The following is an 18379-nucleotide window of genomic DNA, read 5'->3' as shown; positions in this document are numbered from 1 at the left end:
CCCAATTTAGACATTTTAACTTAGGGGGTGTACTCACTTTTGCCAGCGGTTTCGACATTAATGGATGTGTGTTGAATTACAGTATTTTGAGGTGACAGCAAATTTACACTGTTATACAAGCTGTACACTCCCTACTTTACATTGTAGCAAAGTGTAATTTCTTCAGTGTTGTCACATGAAAAGATATAATAAAATATTTACAAAATTGTGAGGGGTGTACTCACTTTTGTGAGATACTGTTTGTGCTGCTTGGTAGTTTGAAGCTTTATACTTATTTGAAAATGCAGGGATCTAATATTTGTACTTTTATTAAAATGACATTTATTTTGTTCTTTGTGTCAGCAGTAATATGCCAATAAGAGCTTTCTCATTTGCTGTGCCTGAAACACGATTTCTTCACTCTTCAAAATATGTTTACAAGTTCAAAATCCGATATGGTGTCAGCTTTAGGTAAGTGTCACAAGGATATTTCCAAGGCTTTTCATATTTAAAGTGTTAGTTCACCTTACTTATATTTCCCCAAAACATACCTATGTATTACAGTGTCCTTAATACATTAAAATGCTGTGCTCTGTTTTAGAAATAAACTCACTAACGAGCACTCCCAGCCTTGTTCCTTACCCATACGTGCTGAGTCTGCTCTCTCTCACAGGCTCAGCTTTCTGCAAGAGTGAAAAAGAATGGACTTTGTATTTGGAGGTAGGGAACAAAGCCTTGTTTCATGAGTTTCTGGCACCATGCATCCAATGCCTGGGATGGTTTGGCAGGTGTTGCTGGGTAGGGTGGAGGGAGCTTAGTGAACATCCTTTTGCTGATCCCTCGCCTCTGCTTAATGAACCAGAGGGCAACATATATTATGTCACTTCTGAGTTTAGCGCCGTCATTCCCTGACTGCTCTGGCCAGGAAGGAAGCTGATTAAGTAAGATCTGTGCTTGATCAGCTTTATTGGTGTTAGGGATGCATTGAAATGAAAATTCTGGGCCGAAACCGAAAATGCAGGATGCCCTTGGCCGAAAACCGAAAATGACTTTTTCCCCCAAAAACTTTTAAAATAGATAGAACAGGGGCATAAACCAAAAACAGGTAGTGACATACACCTGTCGCTGCCACCCTGTCACAGTATATGTACTGTGATGGGTTGGCAAGAGATTAATTTAATTGCCAATGGTATTTGTATTATGCAGCATGAGGGGGTTAATATATTGCCACTGCTGGTCACTCATCTATTAGTGGCCGACCAGTGGCAGTTAATTAACCCCTTTGTGCTGCATTAGTGCAACCAGTATCAGTGTTAATTAACACTGGTTGCCCTGATACTGGTTGCACTAATGCAGCACAAAGGGGTTAAATAACTGCCACTGGTCGGTCACTAATGCATCAGTGACCAGCAGTGACAATACATTAACCATGTATCTCATGTAAGGCATGTATCTCCGCTGACAGGGAGGTGAAGCGCTCGCATAGTTATAGTTATTAGCGGCCGCTCCCCCCGCCCCCGCCCGGTGTCAGGTCATTTCATTCACACACAGTCCCGCTGACAGGGAAGTGAAGGCTCACATAGTTACAGCTATTAGCGGCCGCTCCCCCCGCCCCCCCCCCCCCCCGCCCGGTGTCAGGTCAGTTTATTCACACACAGTCCCGCTGACAGTGAAGTGAAGGCTCACATAGTTATATCTATTAGCGGCCGCTCGCCTGCCCTCCTGCCCGGTATGACACTTCATTCATACACACATCGTAGTAGTAGGGACGTCATTGAGAGGCGGGCTCCCGGCCAGAGGCGGGACTTTTAAAACCTGCGCTGCGCCCTCCTCCTTCCTCACGGTGGCCATTGATTTCGGCATTGTTAACCCATTATCGGCCAAAATGGGATAGGCTCATTTTCGGCCGATAATTTCGGTGGCCGAAATTTCGGTGCATCCCTAATTAGGGTATTATAGACTCCTGATGTCTCCTTAAAGAGGAGCTGTCACTAGGAATATGCTATTGGTGCTGGGCTATTGGTTCCCTATGTGATAGCAAAGAGTAAAATAAAAAATAAACGTAACAACCCTCCCCCCCCCAAAAAAAAAAAATATATTTTCAAAGCCCCCCCTTGCACACACATACATGTGCTCATTGTGGGTTCCTACGTATGCAGATGACAGTTGTGCAACACGTTTTAGCATCTCCGTGCATGCTGGAGTGTGAAAAATAATTCTAGGGCCATCATCAGGGTAACTCTAAACTAATCACTTGTAAGGGCTTTTAACGAATTGCCTATAGACAATTTTGGGTACTGAAGTTTGTCACTGTATCATGAGTGTGAACAATTTTACAAACGAAATTTACTTGACACAACCTCATATTTTATATTGTACCTAAAAATTTTGTAATTTATTGTGTTTGAGTGCACTAAAATTAAACTTAGGGTACTTTTACTGATAATATACTTTTAAAGCAGTGGTGCTAATATCATGTGACATAAAAAATTGCATCTATCACCATTTTATTTGCAGGCTCCCTGCTTTCAGAAAACATGTAATCTTTAGATATTAATCCTAAGAATATGTAAACAGCCTAATATTCATAATTTGAGCACAGGTGCACTCTAAACTCTTTAACAATAAATACCCATCGTTTAGCTCCCATGTGGTTCACTTCTTTTTTCCATTCAGCCACTGTAGGGCAAATGGTCTGTTTCCAGTGCCTTGGATTCAGGCATTTGGCTGCATTCAGCAAATAGGGTGTTACACTTTTTTTTTTTTTTTTTTTGATAATATGCTTTTAAAACAGTTGTGCTAATATCATCATGTGAAATAAAAAAATTGCAGCTATCACCATTTTAATTGCAGGCTCCCTGCTTTCAGAAAACATGTAATGTTTAGAGATTAATCATAAGAATATGTAAACAGCCTAATATTCATAATTTGAGCACAGGTGCACGCTAGGGTGCGGCTCAGCCCTTGGGTCTGTTCCTTTGTGCATTGTAAGTGCTCAAAACTGTGCCTGGGACCACTTGGACTGACCAAGTACATTTTGCTGCAGTGTGAATGTTAACAATGCTGGAGCACAATTCTCTCTATAGAGAATTAGAGTAAAACAGGGATCGCTGGTCTGAACAGCAGGAGAGTGTGCCCAGGAACACTTGTAGGTGTTCTCAGAAACACTTTCTTACAATCTAGTGTGAGTGCAGACCAGCAGAGGAGGGGGGAGAATCAATCTCAGACACAGTTCAGTTAAACCAGCCCGATTGTGAGTACACCCTCCGTTGCCTGTGCTGCCATTTTCCCCGCTGCTTCATTCGCTTTCAACATCTTCCTTTCTAAAACTTTGGGGGGCCAGTGACAGTACAACTTCCAGGCATGCCTGCTACACCATTGGAAAGAGTGTGAGTTTTCCTTTATTTTTATTTTTTATTTTTTTTTTAAATATAATATTTATTTATTTATGTAAAGTTTGTACAAAACAAAAGTATGCTATAAGAGAAAGAAATACATAGTAGTTGTCCAATCAATAGTCAGTTAACAGATTTTGCCTATAGGCCAAATAGAGTGTAACCCTTTATTGAGATCTAACCTGTTTACTGGATTGGCACATCCAGAATGATGTCCTTATGGCCATCCAAGAGTCTATCAGCGTATATAACATTGTGAAATGTTGGACAAGTACCACTAAACAATACTAGTTAACGAAAAGGGAAGAGAACATTCAAAAGAGAAAGGAGAAGAAAACAAAAAAAAAAAGGGAAAAGGGGTGGAAGAGAAGTTGGGGGGCAACACCTCACAGCACAGACAAGAAAATGAATGCAAGCTAAGTCGGTTATAACCTAGGAGGTCGTGGATGCATTATCGTATCTAATACTGCTTGCGGGTCTTTAGTGTCTATTGGGGTCAGTGTGAGAGTCCAAGGGGATAGTTGCTATATTGGAACTGGTACATTTAAGCATCAGGGATCTCTTCAGAATAATACATCCACCCCGATCATATGTCACGAAAGCAACCTAACTTATCTTTAACAGTAAATACTCATCTTTCAGCTCCCATGATGTGGTTTGTAATGGTATCCTGCACTGGGACACCATTTTGTCAAGCAACCATTTTGTGTCCGAGCTCAGCCATGACAGTTTAAAACCAAAAGGCCACTCATTCTCACAGCCCCCCACCCCACCCTCCTTTGTTAATTAATTCCTGGAATGCAGGAAGTTTGGGCTTCAAACAAGCCAACTTCAAAGACCCTTATCTCAAGCACAGAGGTAAATACTAGCAGATGTTGTGTCTTCCAGAACAGCATGAGGTTGTAACTCTGAGCAAAGCCATAAGGCTAATGGGTCGTAAAACATAGCCATTCAAGAGCTCTGTTACTGGAACACGTTGACCCACAAATTCATAACTGTAAACACAAACAAGATATGTCTCTAGAAAGTGTATAGTTAAATGCAAAATAAACTACCGATCGAATTAAGATCATACATGATCACGTTCGCTCCTAGGGAAGACAAGCCAGCGGTCAGATGCCTTACGGGTCAGAGGTTATTACGAGATAACCTGTGTTTGGTGTCTATGGATATAAAAGTCAATGCCGCACAATAAAATATCAGTTTTAAGAATGTAACCATTACATATTTTGAGATATGAATTCTGTTATAAATCTGTCTAAACGGGAGGTTCCTTGCCATTGTCTGAGCCGGGCCGCCCAGGGCCACTGTGTTTATTGGTCAAGGACCTCTGGTGACACCCCCTGGGGTCTCAGAGAAAGGGAAAGAAGCAGATGTTTTTTTCAGTTCTTATGTAACATCAAAGAAGTAACATCAAGGAAGAAACGTCTATCTATCACTTTAGGAACCGGCTCAGCTTCTGAACTCTGATAGTACAAGGACATTGACTGCAAGTATCTTTACTTCTCAATTCTTTATCTTATTTTTCTAAATTGCTGAATTGTGTCTCTATTTCTTTGTAACCCATTTTTCTGTAAATATTTTTATTTGCACCAATTTTAACCCTTTTTATATTTATACCTTATTTTGTAAAGTGTTAATTTTGTCTCTAAGCTCTTAACGCAAACTAACCAAAGAACCTGTCTCTTGAAGAGCGCTACTGTCTAGAATAAATCCTCTTGACACTCCTGTCTGCGGTGACAGCGCGTGTTACAGATGATTATTCTAAAGTCATAATTTGTATTTCTAAAATTATGAGCGTCCGCTGGGCTCAAACGTAGCTGTGGTGGCAGAGAAAGCGTTAATTGTTTAATTGGCCCAGTGACAATCGCTCTCAGCCTGCTGGCATCTAGATTGTGGTCCCGCAAGCTGGAAGAATCTTTGTGCCAGGTGCAGCTGAGAGTGGCATTGTAACGCAAGTGACGGCAGGGTGTGAGATTGCCTGGTCCTTGGTCACGAGTTGGATGAGAAGGCCAGGGGTCTGATACCCGCCACCGTCACATGGTTCACTTCTTTTTTTTTTTTGATTCAGCAACTCTAGGGCAAGTGGCCTGTTTCCAGTGACTTGGAATCAGGCATTTTGCTGCGTTCAGCAAATAGGGTGTTACACTTTTTTTCTAACGTTTAATCGAGGACTTAACATCCATGGAAGAGTAACTGAAGCAGGGTACACTTCACTGGTTGTATGGATGTTTTCCAAATCCAGGGGGTTATTGAATCCCAAAAGGCCTTAATCCCTGAGCAATCCCACCAAAGATGGAGGAATGTACCACGCTGGCCGCAACCACGCCAGCATTTGCATGTCAGACCCTGGGAACATTTTTACGAGGCGAGAGGGTGTTCTATATCACCGAGCCAGGAACTTGTATGAGGATTCCTGAACCTGAGTGCTGATGGAGGATACATGGGCCAAATGCATAATCTTCACTACTTGCAAATTCTATCCCCAACTCCCTTTCCTATTCTTTAATGTAATACGGTGTCCTTCGTGAGTGTGTGAGCAAATATATGATCTTAGGGAGAATATTAATTTTGAGTACGTTTATATGTCCGAAGCATGTCAGGGGGTAGTCATGACACGTATCTAAGTCACCCGAGATCTGCTATAGGAGTTGCTCAACATGGTGGAGACTGTCTGCCGAAGACCGGTCACGTGAAAGAGTGCACCGCTGGTGTGAAGTCTGGAGAGGCTCCTTTGTGCAGACCACCACATCTTTAAACAGGACATGTAGTGGACATACCATCCGGCTCCTTTGAGATAGTGGAACAGACCCTCAATTACACCCTAGTGGGAAGAGTTAAGAAAAACGGCTCTGGGAAGAACGGGAACCATTCCTAAAGACCATTTACCCAAGCTAGACCCCAAGGGGTTGTCTGGTAAGTGGGTGCATTACTCGGTGACGGATTCCCCCCTGTGTTTGATCCTGCATAAGGACATTCATCTGCACTGAGCACGCAGCACTTTGGAATCATCACTTCAAATTATTTATTGCAGGTTTGCACTAGCACCTTTTAAAATACGAGAACTGCAATAATATTTAAGCACAGACACTTTAAGTTGACCACCATAAAACCAGCCTGATTAGAATGGATCAAGGCTGTAACGTGGTCCTGAAGGCGAATTGCGAGGAGCTTGACTAAAATCTTAGTGTCGGAATTCAAAAGGGATATAGGCCGATAGTTTGCGGCTCTTTTTCCCGGTTTGGGCAAGATCGTAATGTGGGCCATAAGGGCTTCATGTCGTAAGGCATTGTCTAGAGTAACATAATTAAAATAGGTCAATATGGGGCCTGCAAGGATGGAAAACTGTTTTTTATAATATTGGTTCGTGAAACCATCCGGGCCGAGACTCTTGCCCTGGGGAAGGCCTGCGACAATCTTACCAAATTTGTCGGAAGGTCTTTCTAATTCTGCCAGCACCTCCTCCGGCAACCAAGGAAGGTTAGATTCCTGCAGGTAAGCCTGAGTATGTTCTTTAAGGGTCGCGCTTTTTATTAGTTGGGAAGACAACAGGATGCAATAGAGAGATTCATAAAAACGTTGAAATTCCCTAGCTATGGAGATAGAGCTAGTGGTTTGTTTGCCCCGTGCCTTGAGAGAATGGACATGTTGAGTGGCCTGCTGCTTCCTCAGCATGCGTGCCAACAATTTTCCACATTTGTTGCCATATTTATAGAAACGAGGAGCCCAAAAGCGTAACTTATGTTTTGCCCTGCGTTCCCAGCATTGAGTTAAAGTTTGCCTAAGGGAGTATAAAGTCAAGGCATCTGCGGGGTTAAGGAGACGTTTATGTTTTATCTCCAAAGCATGGATTTTGGTAAGTAAGTCAGAGATCTCCTGCTGTTTTCTTTTTTTAAGCCTGGCCCCATAAAAGATCAACTCCCCTATGATCACAGCCTTGTGACCCTCCCAAAGTGCCTGATTAGACACCTCATCAGAGGTATTAATTTCAAAATAATTTCGTAAGGAGTTTGTCACTGACTCCAGGATAGCAGAATTATCCAGGAGGGTCTCATTAAGTCGCCAAGTTCTTTCGTTCTGATGTGCGTTGGGAGGGGAAAAGGAAAGCGATACCAAGGGATGATCAGAGATAAGTGATCCAATGGAGGAGGAGATAAAATTACCTAAATAAAACTGGTCAACAAAAATGAGTTTTGCAGTAATAGCTGAAATCTTTGACCCTTGTGTTTGAAGTTCCTCAACTGTCTACAAGGTGTAACTCACGAAACAACTTCTTAACATGTTTAAAGGCTCTATATGATAAGGGTGTCCTGCCCGAGGAGGAGTCAAGGTCTGGGTCGAGAACTTCATTGAAATCACCTTTGAGTAAGACCATACCCTCTCGAAATTCACTAAGTTGCCTCAGAGTTGTTAAAGGAATGCGACCATCCTGGAGTTCGGGCATAGAGGGGAGCAATTGTATACAATTGACCATGAATCATACCTTCGAGAAACAAAAATCTGCCCCCTGGGTCTAATTTGGAGGTTAGTAATGTGAATGGGCAGTTTTTTTGTATGGCAATAGAAACCCCCCTCGCTTTAGCTTTGGTGGAAACATTGTAATACTATTGGTTAAGTATTTGTAAAGGCAGTCCAGGAGTGGATGAGGCAGTAAAGTGCGTTTCCTGAAGCAATAAATAAAATGTCAGGATGAAGGTGGCGCAGTTCCTGCCACAACCTCCCCCTCTTCAGAGGAGGACAGAGTTCCCCACACATTGTAAGATAACAACTTAATTTTGGTAGCCATAATAAGGTTCAGAAATGTAGAAAGGGTTAAGCAGAAGTAGACCAAGCCACCAGCATAGTGTTCTAACGGCATCCCAATAGAGTGGATTACTCATTTCTTCGATGTCCCCCCACAAAAACCTCAAGCCACCAACAAAAAACCTAAAAGAAACAGAAAAACAAAAAAATAGGCACGTATGCCAATTCTAAGGGAGGATGAGAAACGATATCCCCAAGTTGCCAAAAAAAGATACTCATTAGGATCTACTGGGGGAGAGTGACTGAACACGAGAAGAGCGTGAGCAATGCACCCCTGAGCATATAATCTAAGATCATAGTAGCTACATCATAATGATAACGAATTTAAACTGTACATAAAACATAAACATATATCTCCCTGGGTTGGATTCAATCGCATGAGAGTAATAGCATAACCATTAATTAGTGTTGAATAAACAGAATAGGTAAGTTCTGCCAATATATGAAGTGGGAAAAGCATTTTTCCAGATTGACGGGGAAATTATTCACAAGGCCGAGGGAGAGGACCCAGGTCCCCCACTGGGAGCACGGTTCTTCTTGCTGGATTTCGACGAGACTCTGCGCCACCTTTTGGGTGGCGTTGGAGTAAGGGATTGGAGCTCTGAAGTCGCCAGTCAGGAAAGTCTACTTCCGGCAAGTCTAAAGTCGCACAAAAGTGTGGTAAGTCATCTTTGTTCTGTAGAACTGCAGACTTGCCCTTTCTAATAGCGGTAAGTGGCTTGGTTGGATCAAAGGACATCAAGGAGGGGGCGCAAGGCCCATCTTTGCATCAGGGTCCTTCTGGATAGATCAGGGAACAGCAAGATTTGAGCGCCATCAAAATCCACCATAGGCATAGTGCGGACTGCTCGCATCACTGCCTCCCTGTTGACAAGTTTATGTACTTCGCAGATAACGTCTCTGGGTCTGTCTGTCCCCGTCTTGAAGGACCGGGAGTAGGACTCTGTGAACCCTGTCAATTTCAATAACATGAGGTGCACCAATCCCCAAAATTTGACGGAACAATCCCTGGACTGTAGGTAATAAGTCAGAGGGACGTGTGGCTTCCGAAAGTCCCTGAATCCTTATGTTTTGCCTCCGATCCCTATTTTCATAATACTCTAGTTGTTCCATGAGTGAATTCAACACCATTTCATGCCGTTTAGTGTTTTCCTGCAAAGCTGCTACAGTTTGCAGTGTGTCATCCTGACCAGTCTCCAGTGTGTCCACCCTGTGTCCCAGAGCCGCTGTGTTCTCACGTAGCCCCACAATAGCTTGTTTAAAAGACTGTTTCACTGTAGTAATCAATTGCACTATGTCTGCTTTAGTGAGAAGAGCCTTAATGTTTGCCCTCTAGTCCCAATCCCCCTCCACATCTTCACTATCAGATATATTAGGGGATCTAGCTGCAGAGTGAGAGGAGGGAGAAGGGCTGTGCTTTAGTACCTGCGGTGAGCTCGATCCGGGTTACATAGTGTGACAGGAAGTCAGGTAAATCTGTGAATGTAGTCACAGAGAGGAGACACATTCCCACCTGGTTTGGAAAGTTCACCAATTACTATAGGGTGTCGGCTGCCAAAGGCAGCAGGAAGGTGTAAAGAAGTTGAAAGGCCTTCAGCTGTTCGGAATGAGGAAATGAAGGCCTCTATAATTTGTCCAGAGGAAGTCTATGGATTGCTGCCTCCTGTCGCCGCGTGGGCTGGGAGAGGAGGACAGACAGATGTGTGCCTCCCGACGCTGAGGAAGCCTGGGAGAAGGACTGCTGCCTCCTGTCGCCGTGTGGGCTGGGAGAGGAGGTCAGTCAGATGTGTGCCTCCCTGAAAGCTGGTGAGCATGGGAGAAGACCTCCGGAAGCGTTGTGAAGCTGAGGAGGGTAACAAGGGTGAAGATTACTCAAGCTGAGGTCTTGGATCGTTTCTGTGTAGAAAGAAACCAATGGACATTTCCTGTGTGAAGGGGAAATTAATTAGGAGTGAAGAATTCTCAAGGTGAGAAAAGAAACTATTTCTATGTGGAAAGAAATAAATGCACTGTTTGCTATGTGGAGAGACAAGCAAACTGTGTTCAATGTGAAGAGTGTGAAGAGAAAAACAAAGGGACAGCTTAAATGAACATGTGCTGTGTGAAGATATAAAACATGGACTATTGAGAGTCTGCTGTATGACCAGCAAAGTCTGCCCAACAGTAGGTTGGGGACAGACTTCATTAGATAGGTTCCAGTGTGTGAGAAGGTAGCCGCCCACAGTGTCAAGGATTTATTTTGTTTTATTTTATTTTGGCTGTTTTGAGGCTTGCAATTGTGTGAAGTAAATTGCATGAATAAATCAAAGTGTTGTTTGCAACCACTTCTTGGCTGTCTCCCTGTGTACCGAACCCCCCCAAGGGGTCATCCACGCCCGCCACCGAGCTAATCCCTTACAATAGTTACATAGTAGTTGAGGTTGAATAAAGACAATAGTCCATCCAGTTCAACCTGTGTAGGCGCGCATGGCCGTAATCATCTCTCATACCCCTTAATGTTCTGATCCTTGAGATGTACGTCCAAGAGTCTTTTGAAAGTAGCCATAATTACATAGTAGTTGAGGTTGAATAAAGACAATAGTCCATACAGTTCAACCTGTGTAGGCGCGCGTGGCCCGTAATCATCTCTCGTGGAGAGGCTGATGTGTCCTGTCCTGCCCCATCTTGGGAGTAGTGTGCTGCCCGTCCGAGGAGGCCACGAAGAGGGTCCTGAGATCACCGGGTCAGGAACCGCTGCCACCACCTGGAGGCTGGGAGAACAGTCTCTGTTTCGCCGGCATGTCGGGCACCCAGGGAGAGAGCTGTGAAAGCCGCCAGATCGCTGCTAAGCTCGGGGGAAGCGAGAGCTCCAGAGCCGCACGTCCTCACTCCATCGCAGTCAGGCCATGCCCCCCAGTTTTCCTATTTTTTTTAAAGCAAATAAATGTAGCTTTTTTATTGAAGGGGATCCTGTGCACTTCTTCTACTGTATTTGTATCTGTACTTTTCTGTAAGCTACTGGTATTAGGTCTCATACACCGTGCAGCCCTTCACGGTGGTTTTAAAATGTTGACATGCATGCCAGGATGCTAAAATGTGGAAAATAAATATGTTTGTGTTGTTGTGTCTAACACGATCTGCACACAAATATTATCTATCTTCTAGATCCAAGAAACACAACATATTAAAAATTCAATCTGTTAAGACATTTTTATTTCTTTGCACATTTTTTTAAACCAAAAAAATGTATTGCACTGTTATTGGAAATTAGTAATAGTAAATTTAAAGCCCAGCTGAATGTTCCTCAGAAATGTAATATTTCAATCAGGAGTAAAAATAGTACTCACCCAGCAAACCTTCCTTACTAAACAAACTGCAGATGGATGCATGGCTATGTATCTGAGAGCAGCAATCTCTAAGCTGTGGTCTGACATGTCTCCCTCTAAAGCCTGATATACACAATGAGATTATTGAATGAATGATAGTCCTTTTTTTTTTTATTTGCATGCTTGTCTCCATATCGAAAATAAAGAGGTTACTAAAGTGACAAATTCTCTTACGACAAAATAAAAATTCGGAAGTAATGTATTGTATTTGTTTTGAAAACTGTACTGATTAAACAAAAATCGTATGATCTGGTATCATACAAGAAAAATGTTTGTGCTTGTCCCATTGGATATTTTGCATGACCTGTCGTGATCGGCTCTCTAAAGCTGTGTACTAATGTATAGAGTGTCATACAATCACATTGAATGCGGTATGTATTGTACGATTTTCTGATCGGGCCTTTACTCACAGCTAAACTAGGCAATCAGTGAGGCTCACATTCCATTAAAAATCTGGAACTGGCCCCAAAATATATAGAAAGTGTACGACTACGGATCAGCATGGCCTAATTGAGAAGATCTGAAAAAAAGGTTATATATGAGAAGATCCAGAAAAACTCATTAGAAATTTCCTATGTTAGAGATTACTCAAAAATGACTGATGAATAAACTCAAGATTTTGATTCCAGGTTCCTCACCTTTAGCAGACTTGATTTTTTTTTTAGCAGAACAGAAAAATGTGTGCGAGAGAGATAGGCTTGTGTGGATTTAAATTTTCTCTCTAAGATTATATATATTAGTGATCGACCAATTATCGGGGGCCGATATGCACTTTCCACGATATATCAGATTCGGCCACCAAGGTGACCGATATTGCCATTGCTCTGGCAGAGACTACGCCAGTGTGTCTATACATGTTTGAGATCTCACAAAACTGCCTCCGGAGATGTGTGACATTGACATTCCAGGATACAATTTACAAGCTCTCATGCATGCGCAGACATGATGTATTTTTGTCTGAAAGAGACTCCCTGCACATTTGCGCATGCACTGGACTTCCATTGACGATGATGGTGCTAGAGAAGTGTGGCTAAGGGAGAACTTCTGCACAGACAATGTTGGACTCCATGGTGTAGTAAGTATGATTTTTTTTTTTTTTCAGACAGGGACAAGTGTTAGGAATTTTTATTTTTTGTTTTGGGGTTTGGTAGGGTTATATTCCTCTTTAAAGTAGAAAAAAAACCCCCTGTTTCCTGATAATTTAGAAACCTACTAAATGTAGAGGACTAAATGGAGTTTAGGAAACAAAATGAAAGTCCGAGACATTATTACTAACATACTTTTGGTGGAAAAGAATTAGGCAAAGCTACAGATTTTCAGGATGTCAGCTACTGGACTGCATGTTAATTGCATGTACTTAGATTCTCCTCTAAAGTAAAGTTTCTGTCCACCCAAAAGTATATATCAGTTGTGTTTAGATACGTTCTAAAAAATAAATTGTTTCTTTTTTTTAGTTCTCATCATATAGAGAACAAAAGGCAGGCTCTACACGAATTAGTAGTGAGTATTTTAGTAGACGAATGTGATGTATTGCATTATTCCAATCTAGTGTTTTTTTCTTATCTGTTTTTGTTTGTTTTTGCTTGCTGGCAGTGTTAGGCCCCGTTCACACTGGGGCGACGCTACTTCCCGGGGCGACCTCACAGGTCGCGCCGCGCTGCTTGCACCGTGACCTCGGAGCGGCCGGCACGGACTTCATAACATTGAAGTCAATGCAGGTCGCTCCGGGTCGCCCCAAAGAAGCTCCGGACCCTTTTTCTAAGTCGGAGTGACTTGTGTCGCTCCTATTAGAACGGGTCCACAGCTTCTCTGTGGAAGGCGACCTACGGCGACCTGTCAGGCGACCAGGTCACCTGACAGGTCGTCCCAGTGTGAACGGGGGCTTAGTCCGGCTATAGATAAGTCGAAAACCAAAAGAAAAATTCTTGTTGATTGTTGAATCATTCACTTTTCGCATCATTAGTGTGCCAGCTGCGACATGCGATTTTTGTGCCGTAATTGAAATGGCCTGATCCAACATGCTGGATTTTTTTTCCGAAAAATGAAACAAATGATGGCACATTCATATGAGCTATTTTTGTTTTTCAATTGACAGAACATTCGTTTTTTTGCCTCATCTATGGCCTGCTTTACTGTATGCTGATGTCATTAAACACCATCTGCCTAAAATCTTATTCCATAGGAGTCCATCAGAGCCATAATTGCCAACCATGATAACTTATATCCATTTTCAACAAGGCATTTCCTGATTTTTCCTTGTATCCTTTGAATGCTTCTTTGTTACCCCTACATTTATGTAATGGACACATGCTATACAGAACTATACTGGATCCATAAGACTATTTGGATTAGTTCCTGACAATTTTGACATACAGTCTAATTTGCCTTCCACAATTCACATACTAATAGAATTCAGGGTAATTTTGGATTTTGGCATACAGGCAAACTTTCCTTCATATTACACACACACACACACACGCACACACACTATTAAAAAATCAGGGTCTGTTTGGATAGAAGCTACATAACATACTGGTATGTGTTTGTATTGTGGAACTTTGGACATGGACAGTATAAGAAAACACCATAGAGATGGTGTCCCTGCTGTGCACAGACACGGTCTTTGCCACTTAGTTGACTGGCTACTTACATACAGGTGCATCTCAAAAAATTTGAATATCATCAAAAAGTTAATTTATTTCAGTAATACAATTCAAAAAGTGAAACTCATATATTTTATATAGATGCGTTACACACAGAGTGATATATTTCAAGCATTTCTTTCTTTTATTTTGATGATTATGGCTTACAGCTAGTGAAAATCCAAGATTAGATATCTTAGAAAATGTGAATATTACATAAGAACAATTAAAAAAAAAAAAAAAAAAGGATTTTTAATACAGAAATGTTGGTTTACTGAGAAGTATGTCCATGTACAGTATAGTATGCACTGTACCAATACTTGATTGGGGCTCTTTTTGCATGAATTACTGCATTAATGCAGTGTGGCATTTTGGTGATCAGCCTCTGGCACTGCTGAGATGTTATGGAAGCTCTTTGATAGCGGCCTTCAGCTCGTCTGCATTGTTGGTCAGCAGAGGGAAGCATGAAGTGCTCTAAAATTTCCTGGTAGAGGGCTGCTCTGACTTTGGGTTTGATAAAACACAGTGGACCAAGACCAGCAGATGACATGGCTCCCCAAATCATCACTGACTGTGGAAACTTCCCACTGGACCTCATGCAACTTGGATTCTGTGCCTCTCCACTCTTCCTCCAGACTTTGGGACCTTGATTTCCAAATGAAATGCAAAATTTTCCACTCTCCGTGATGATGATTTGGGAAGCTAGGTCATCTGCTGATGTTGGTCCAGGAAATTCCAGAGCACTTCATGCTTCCCTCTGCTGACCAGCTTTATGGAGATGCTGATTTCATTTTCCAGCAGGACTTGGCACCTGGCCACATTGCCAAAAGTACTAATACCTGGTTTAATGATCATGGTATCACTGTGCTTGTGTAAGGTAAACCAGATTCTCAGCACCAGAAAGCCAGTGCGAGCTTATGCTAATATTCATGCATTGTTCACATGCTAATACATCTGAACAAAGATGTACTATTTCTATTCAACGTGCTCGCATTCGTGGGCGCACTCGCACATACGCATGCTCACGTACATACTTGGCACCCAGCTGCCTATTTAAACTGTCACCATGAGCAGTTACTGAATGGTATTCAGCTTGTACCTGTATTACTGTGACCTGATCCACTGAACCTGCTTACCTGTGTATGATTACCTGATTACTGGACTTGTCTTTGCCTTCTGATTCTGTACTGCGCTGCCCAGCTGTTACCGACCTTGGCCTGCTTCCTGGACTTTGCTTTGTCTGCTGACTGGGTCCTCTGTTTCCTGGCTGCTGCTCGTCACTGCCTGCATATCAGCTCTGCTATCACCCCCTGCTCTGGTGCCAAAGCTGCTTCAGTATCCTGGTCCTAGGACTGCAACCCCCAGCTTCATCCATCTAAGTGCGGACTTCACCAGCCAGCTACTACGGCCTTCGTGCCTCTCTGTGCCCTTACACTCTCTGGCGCCACCTTCAGGAGTGTTGGGCAGGAGGTGTAAGAGAGGCCTCCACGAAAATCCAGTCATCACCTGGAACGTGATAGCTTTATTGGCCAGCAAACTCACCTGACCTAAACCCCATAGAGAACTTGTGGGGTATTGTCAAGAGGAAGATGAGAGACGCCAGACCCAACAATGCAGACGAGCTCAAGGTCACTATCAAAGCAACCTGGGCTTCCATAACACATCAGCAATGCCACAGGCTGATAACCCTTCCATGCTACGCCTCATTGATTCAGTAATTCATGCAAAAAGAGCCCCGACCAAGTATTAGTAACGAGCATACTATACCGTACATAGACTTAATTTTCAGTAAGCCAACATTTCTGTATTAAAAATCCTTTTTTTAAATTGGTCTTCTGTAAAATTTTAATTTTCGGAGATACTGAATTTTGGGTTTTCGCTAGCTGTAAGCCATAATCATCCAAATTAAAAGAAAGAAATGCTTGAAATATATCACTCTGTGTGTAACGCATCTATATAAATTATGAGTTTTACTTTTTGAATTGCATTACTGAAATAAATTTACTTTTTGATGATATTCAAATTTTTTGAGATACACCTGTATTAGAGCATAGTTTTCTGTAAACATGTAAGTTGTTTAATCTTAACTGAATGTCTCCTAGATAAGACCAAATGGGAAAGTGCACGTTGTCTGAGGTTTAAATATAAGCATAAGGCCCTCTGTCCATTTCCATATGTCTTCACCGTGTATATAGAGCCTTATTCTATACTGAGTGGTAAGTATACTTAAATATCACTGGAATATTGTACTTTCTACACATTGTTTTACTAATTCTAAGCAGTTAGGCACAATACACACAGCCAGGCATTGTTTTGGCTTCAGTGTTAAATATTAGATTCAGCAAACATTTACAAAGCATTCAGGCTCCATGTACACTAGCTTTTTTTTAGCTCCTACCAGCTACTTTGAGTGCTTTTTTTTTTTCTGCCCCTAGAAGCAAGAAGTGTTATCCTATGTGTCCATGCACACTATTGTAATCTGAAAGCGTTTTTCAAGCTTCAGCTTCTATGAGTAAAAATAAATAAAAAATGCATTTTTTTTTGCATTTTTGGGAGCGATTTGCCAGCAGAAAAAAATGAAAGCTCCTAGAAGCTCCTAAACACTGTTAACCTCCCTGGCGGTATGATTCTTTCTGATTTTAGGTGCTGAAAGCGGTACCATTATTTTGCATGTAATTCTTAAGAATGAGCAGCCCAAACCAACTATTTACATATGATTTTTTTTTTACTGTGCGTTCTTCTTTATAACATCTCAGGTATGATAAAGTTTGAAACACAAAATCATAAATTATAATATAATAAATAACTATAAATAAGTTAAAGTTTATATATACAGTATATATATATTGTGACAGGAAGTCAGGTAAATCTGGGAATGTAGTCACTGAGAGGAGACACATTCCCACCTGCTTTGAAAAGTTCACTGATACTATAGGGTGTTGGCTGCAAAAAGAGCCAGCAGGAAGTTGAAAACCATTCAGCTGTTCAGAATGAGGAGATCAAGGCCTCTATAATTTGTCCAGAGAAAATCTATTGAGTGCTGCCTCCTGTCGCTGTGTGAGCTGGGAAGAGGAGGACAGACATACGTGTACCTCCCGACGCCGTGTGGGCATGGGAGAAGGACTGCTGCCGCCTGTCGCCGTGTGGGCTGGGAGAGGGGGACAGTCGGATGTGTGCCTCCCGACAAGCTGGTGAGCATGGGAGAAGACCCCCTACAGCGATGTGAAGCTAAGGAGGGTAACCACGAGTGAAGACGTCTCAAAGGTGAGAAGACAAAGTGTTCCATGTGAAGAGTGTGAAGAGTAAAGGATCCTGTTATAAATGAACATGTGCTGTGTGAAAGAAAACAAAGGGACATGTTCAATGGACAATGTTTGTGCTGTGTGAAAAGCAAACAAATGGACATTTGAGTGTCTGCTGTAGGATCAGCAGTGTCGGCCCAACAGTAGGTTGGAAAGACTTCTTAGGCAGGTTCCAGCTGTGAGAAGGTAGCCGCCCACAGAGGCAAGGATTTATTTTGTTTTATTTTATTTTGATGTTTTGCTGCATGCACTTGTTTGAAGAAATTGACCTAATAAACCAAACTATTGTTTTCAACCACTCCTCGGCTATCTCCCTGTGTGCCGACCCCCCCCCCCAAAGGGGTCACCCATACGCCTACCACCGAGCTAATCCCTTACATATGGTGGAGGTATGCAGTGGGCAGAAGCGAAGATCCCTGCAAGGAAGTGCAAATGTTTGATGAACTTTGTCTGGTGCATGAGATTGCACAATCTATGTGTGCAGGAGAGAAGATCCTGACAGAAAAAAAAAAAAAAAAAAAGTGTTTTAAAGAGACAGGGGTCTCAAAATTTTTTGATGAACTTTGTTGTGTCTGGTGCAAGTGACTGCACAAACTGTGTGTGCAGGAAAAGAGATCTTGCAAGAGAGAGAGAAAAACTACATGTGTTAAAGAGACAGTGGTCTGAAAATTTTTTGCTGGACTGTGAAAAATTTTGTTTGTGGAGTTATTGAAGATGGGGCGTTCAAAACGCCTGAAGAATGCAAAGATAGATGAAATGAGAGACCGGATTCTATGGATGGAGGGGATGTTGCCGTCTGAACCAGCCCCATCCATGCCTAAAGAGAGTCTACTAAAGAGGAAGGTTGTTGTCCCTAGCAACACTGATGAAACCGCTATGGAGACGCAGTGTGC

At 42.3% G+C, this 18379-nt stretch overlaps 1 protein-coding gene across 1 annotated transcript in view; it reads left to right on the top strand.

Moving 5' to 3' along the window:
* Positions 1-349: 349 nt before the first annotated feature.
* Positions 350-18379, top strand: part of MAJIN (membrane anchored junction protein) — a gene marked incomplete at both ends in the record, with an annotated part of 55962 nt that continues 37932 nt past the window's right edge. Inside the window, 4 exons of the mRNA XM_082269574.1 lie at positions 350-450; positions 12997-13042; positions 13725-13800; positions 16287-16400. Of these exons, the coding sequence (XP_082125700.1) occupies positions 350-450; positions 12997-13042; positions 13725-13800; positions 16287-16400 (337 nt within the window). The remainder of the gene's footprint in view (positions 451-12996; positions 13043-13724; positions 13801-16286; positions 16401-18379) is intronic.

The sequence above is a fragment of the Pelophylax lessonae genome (genome assembly GCF_965119305.1).
Source record: "Pelophylax lessonae genome assembly, chromosome: 10".
Taxonomy (NCBI): Eukaryota; Metazoa; Chordata; class Amphibia; order Anura; family Ranidae; genus Pelophylax; species Pelophylax lessonae.
This window is presented reverse-complemented; position numbering and strand designations above follow the sequence as displayed.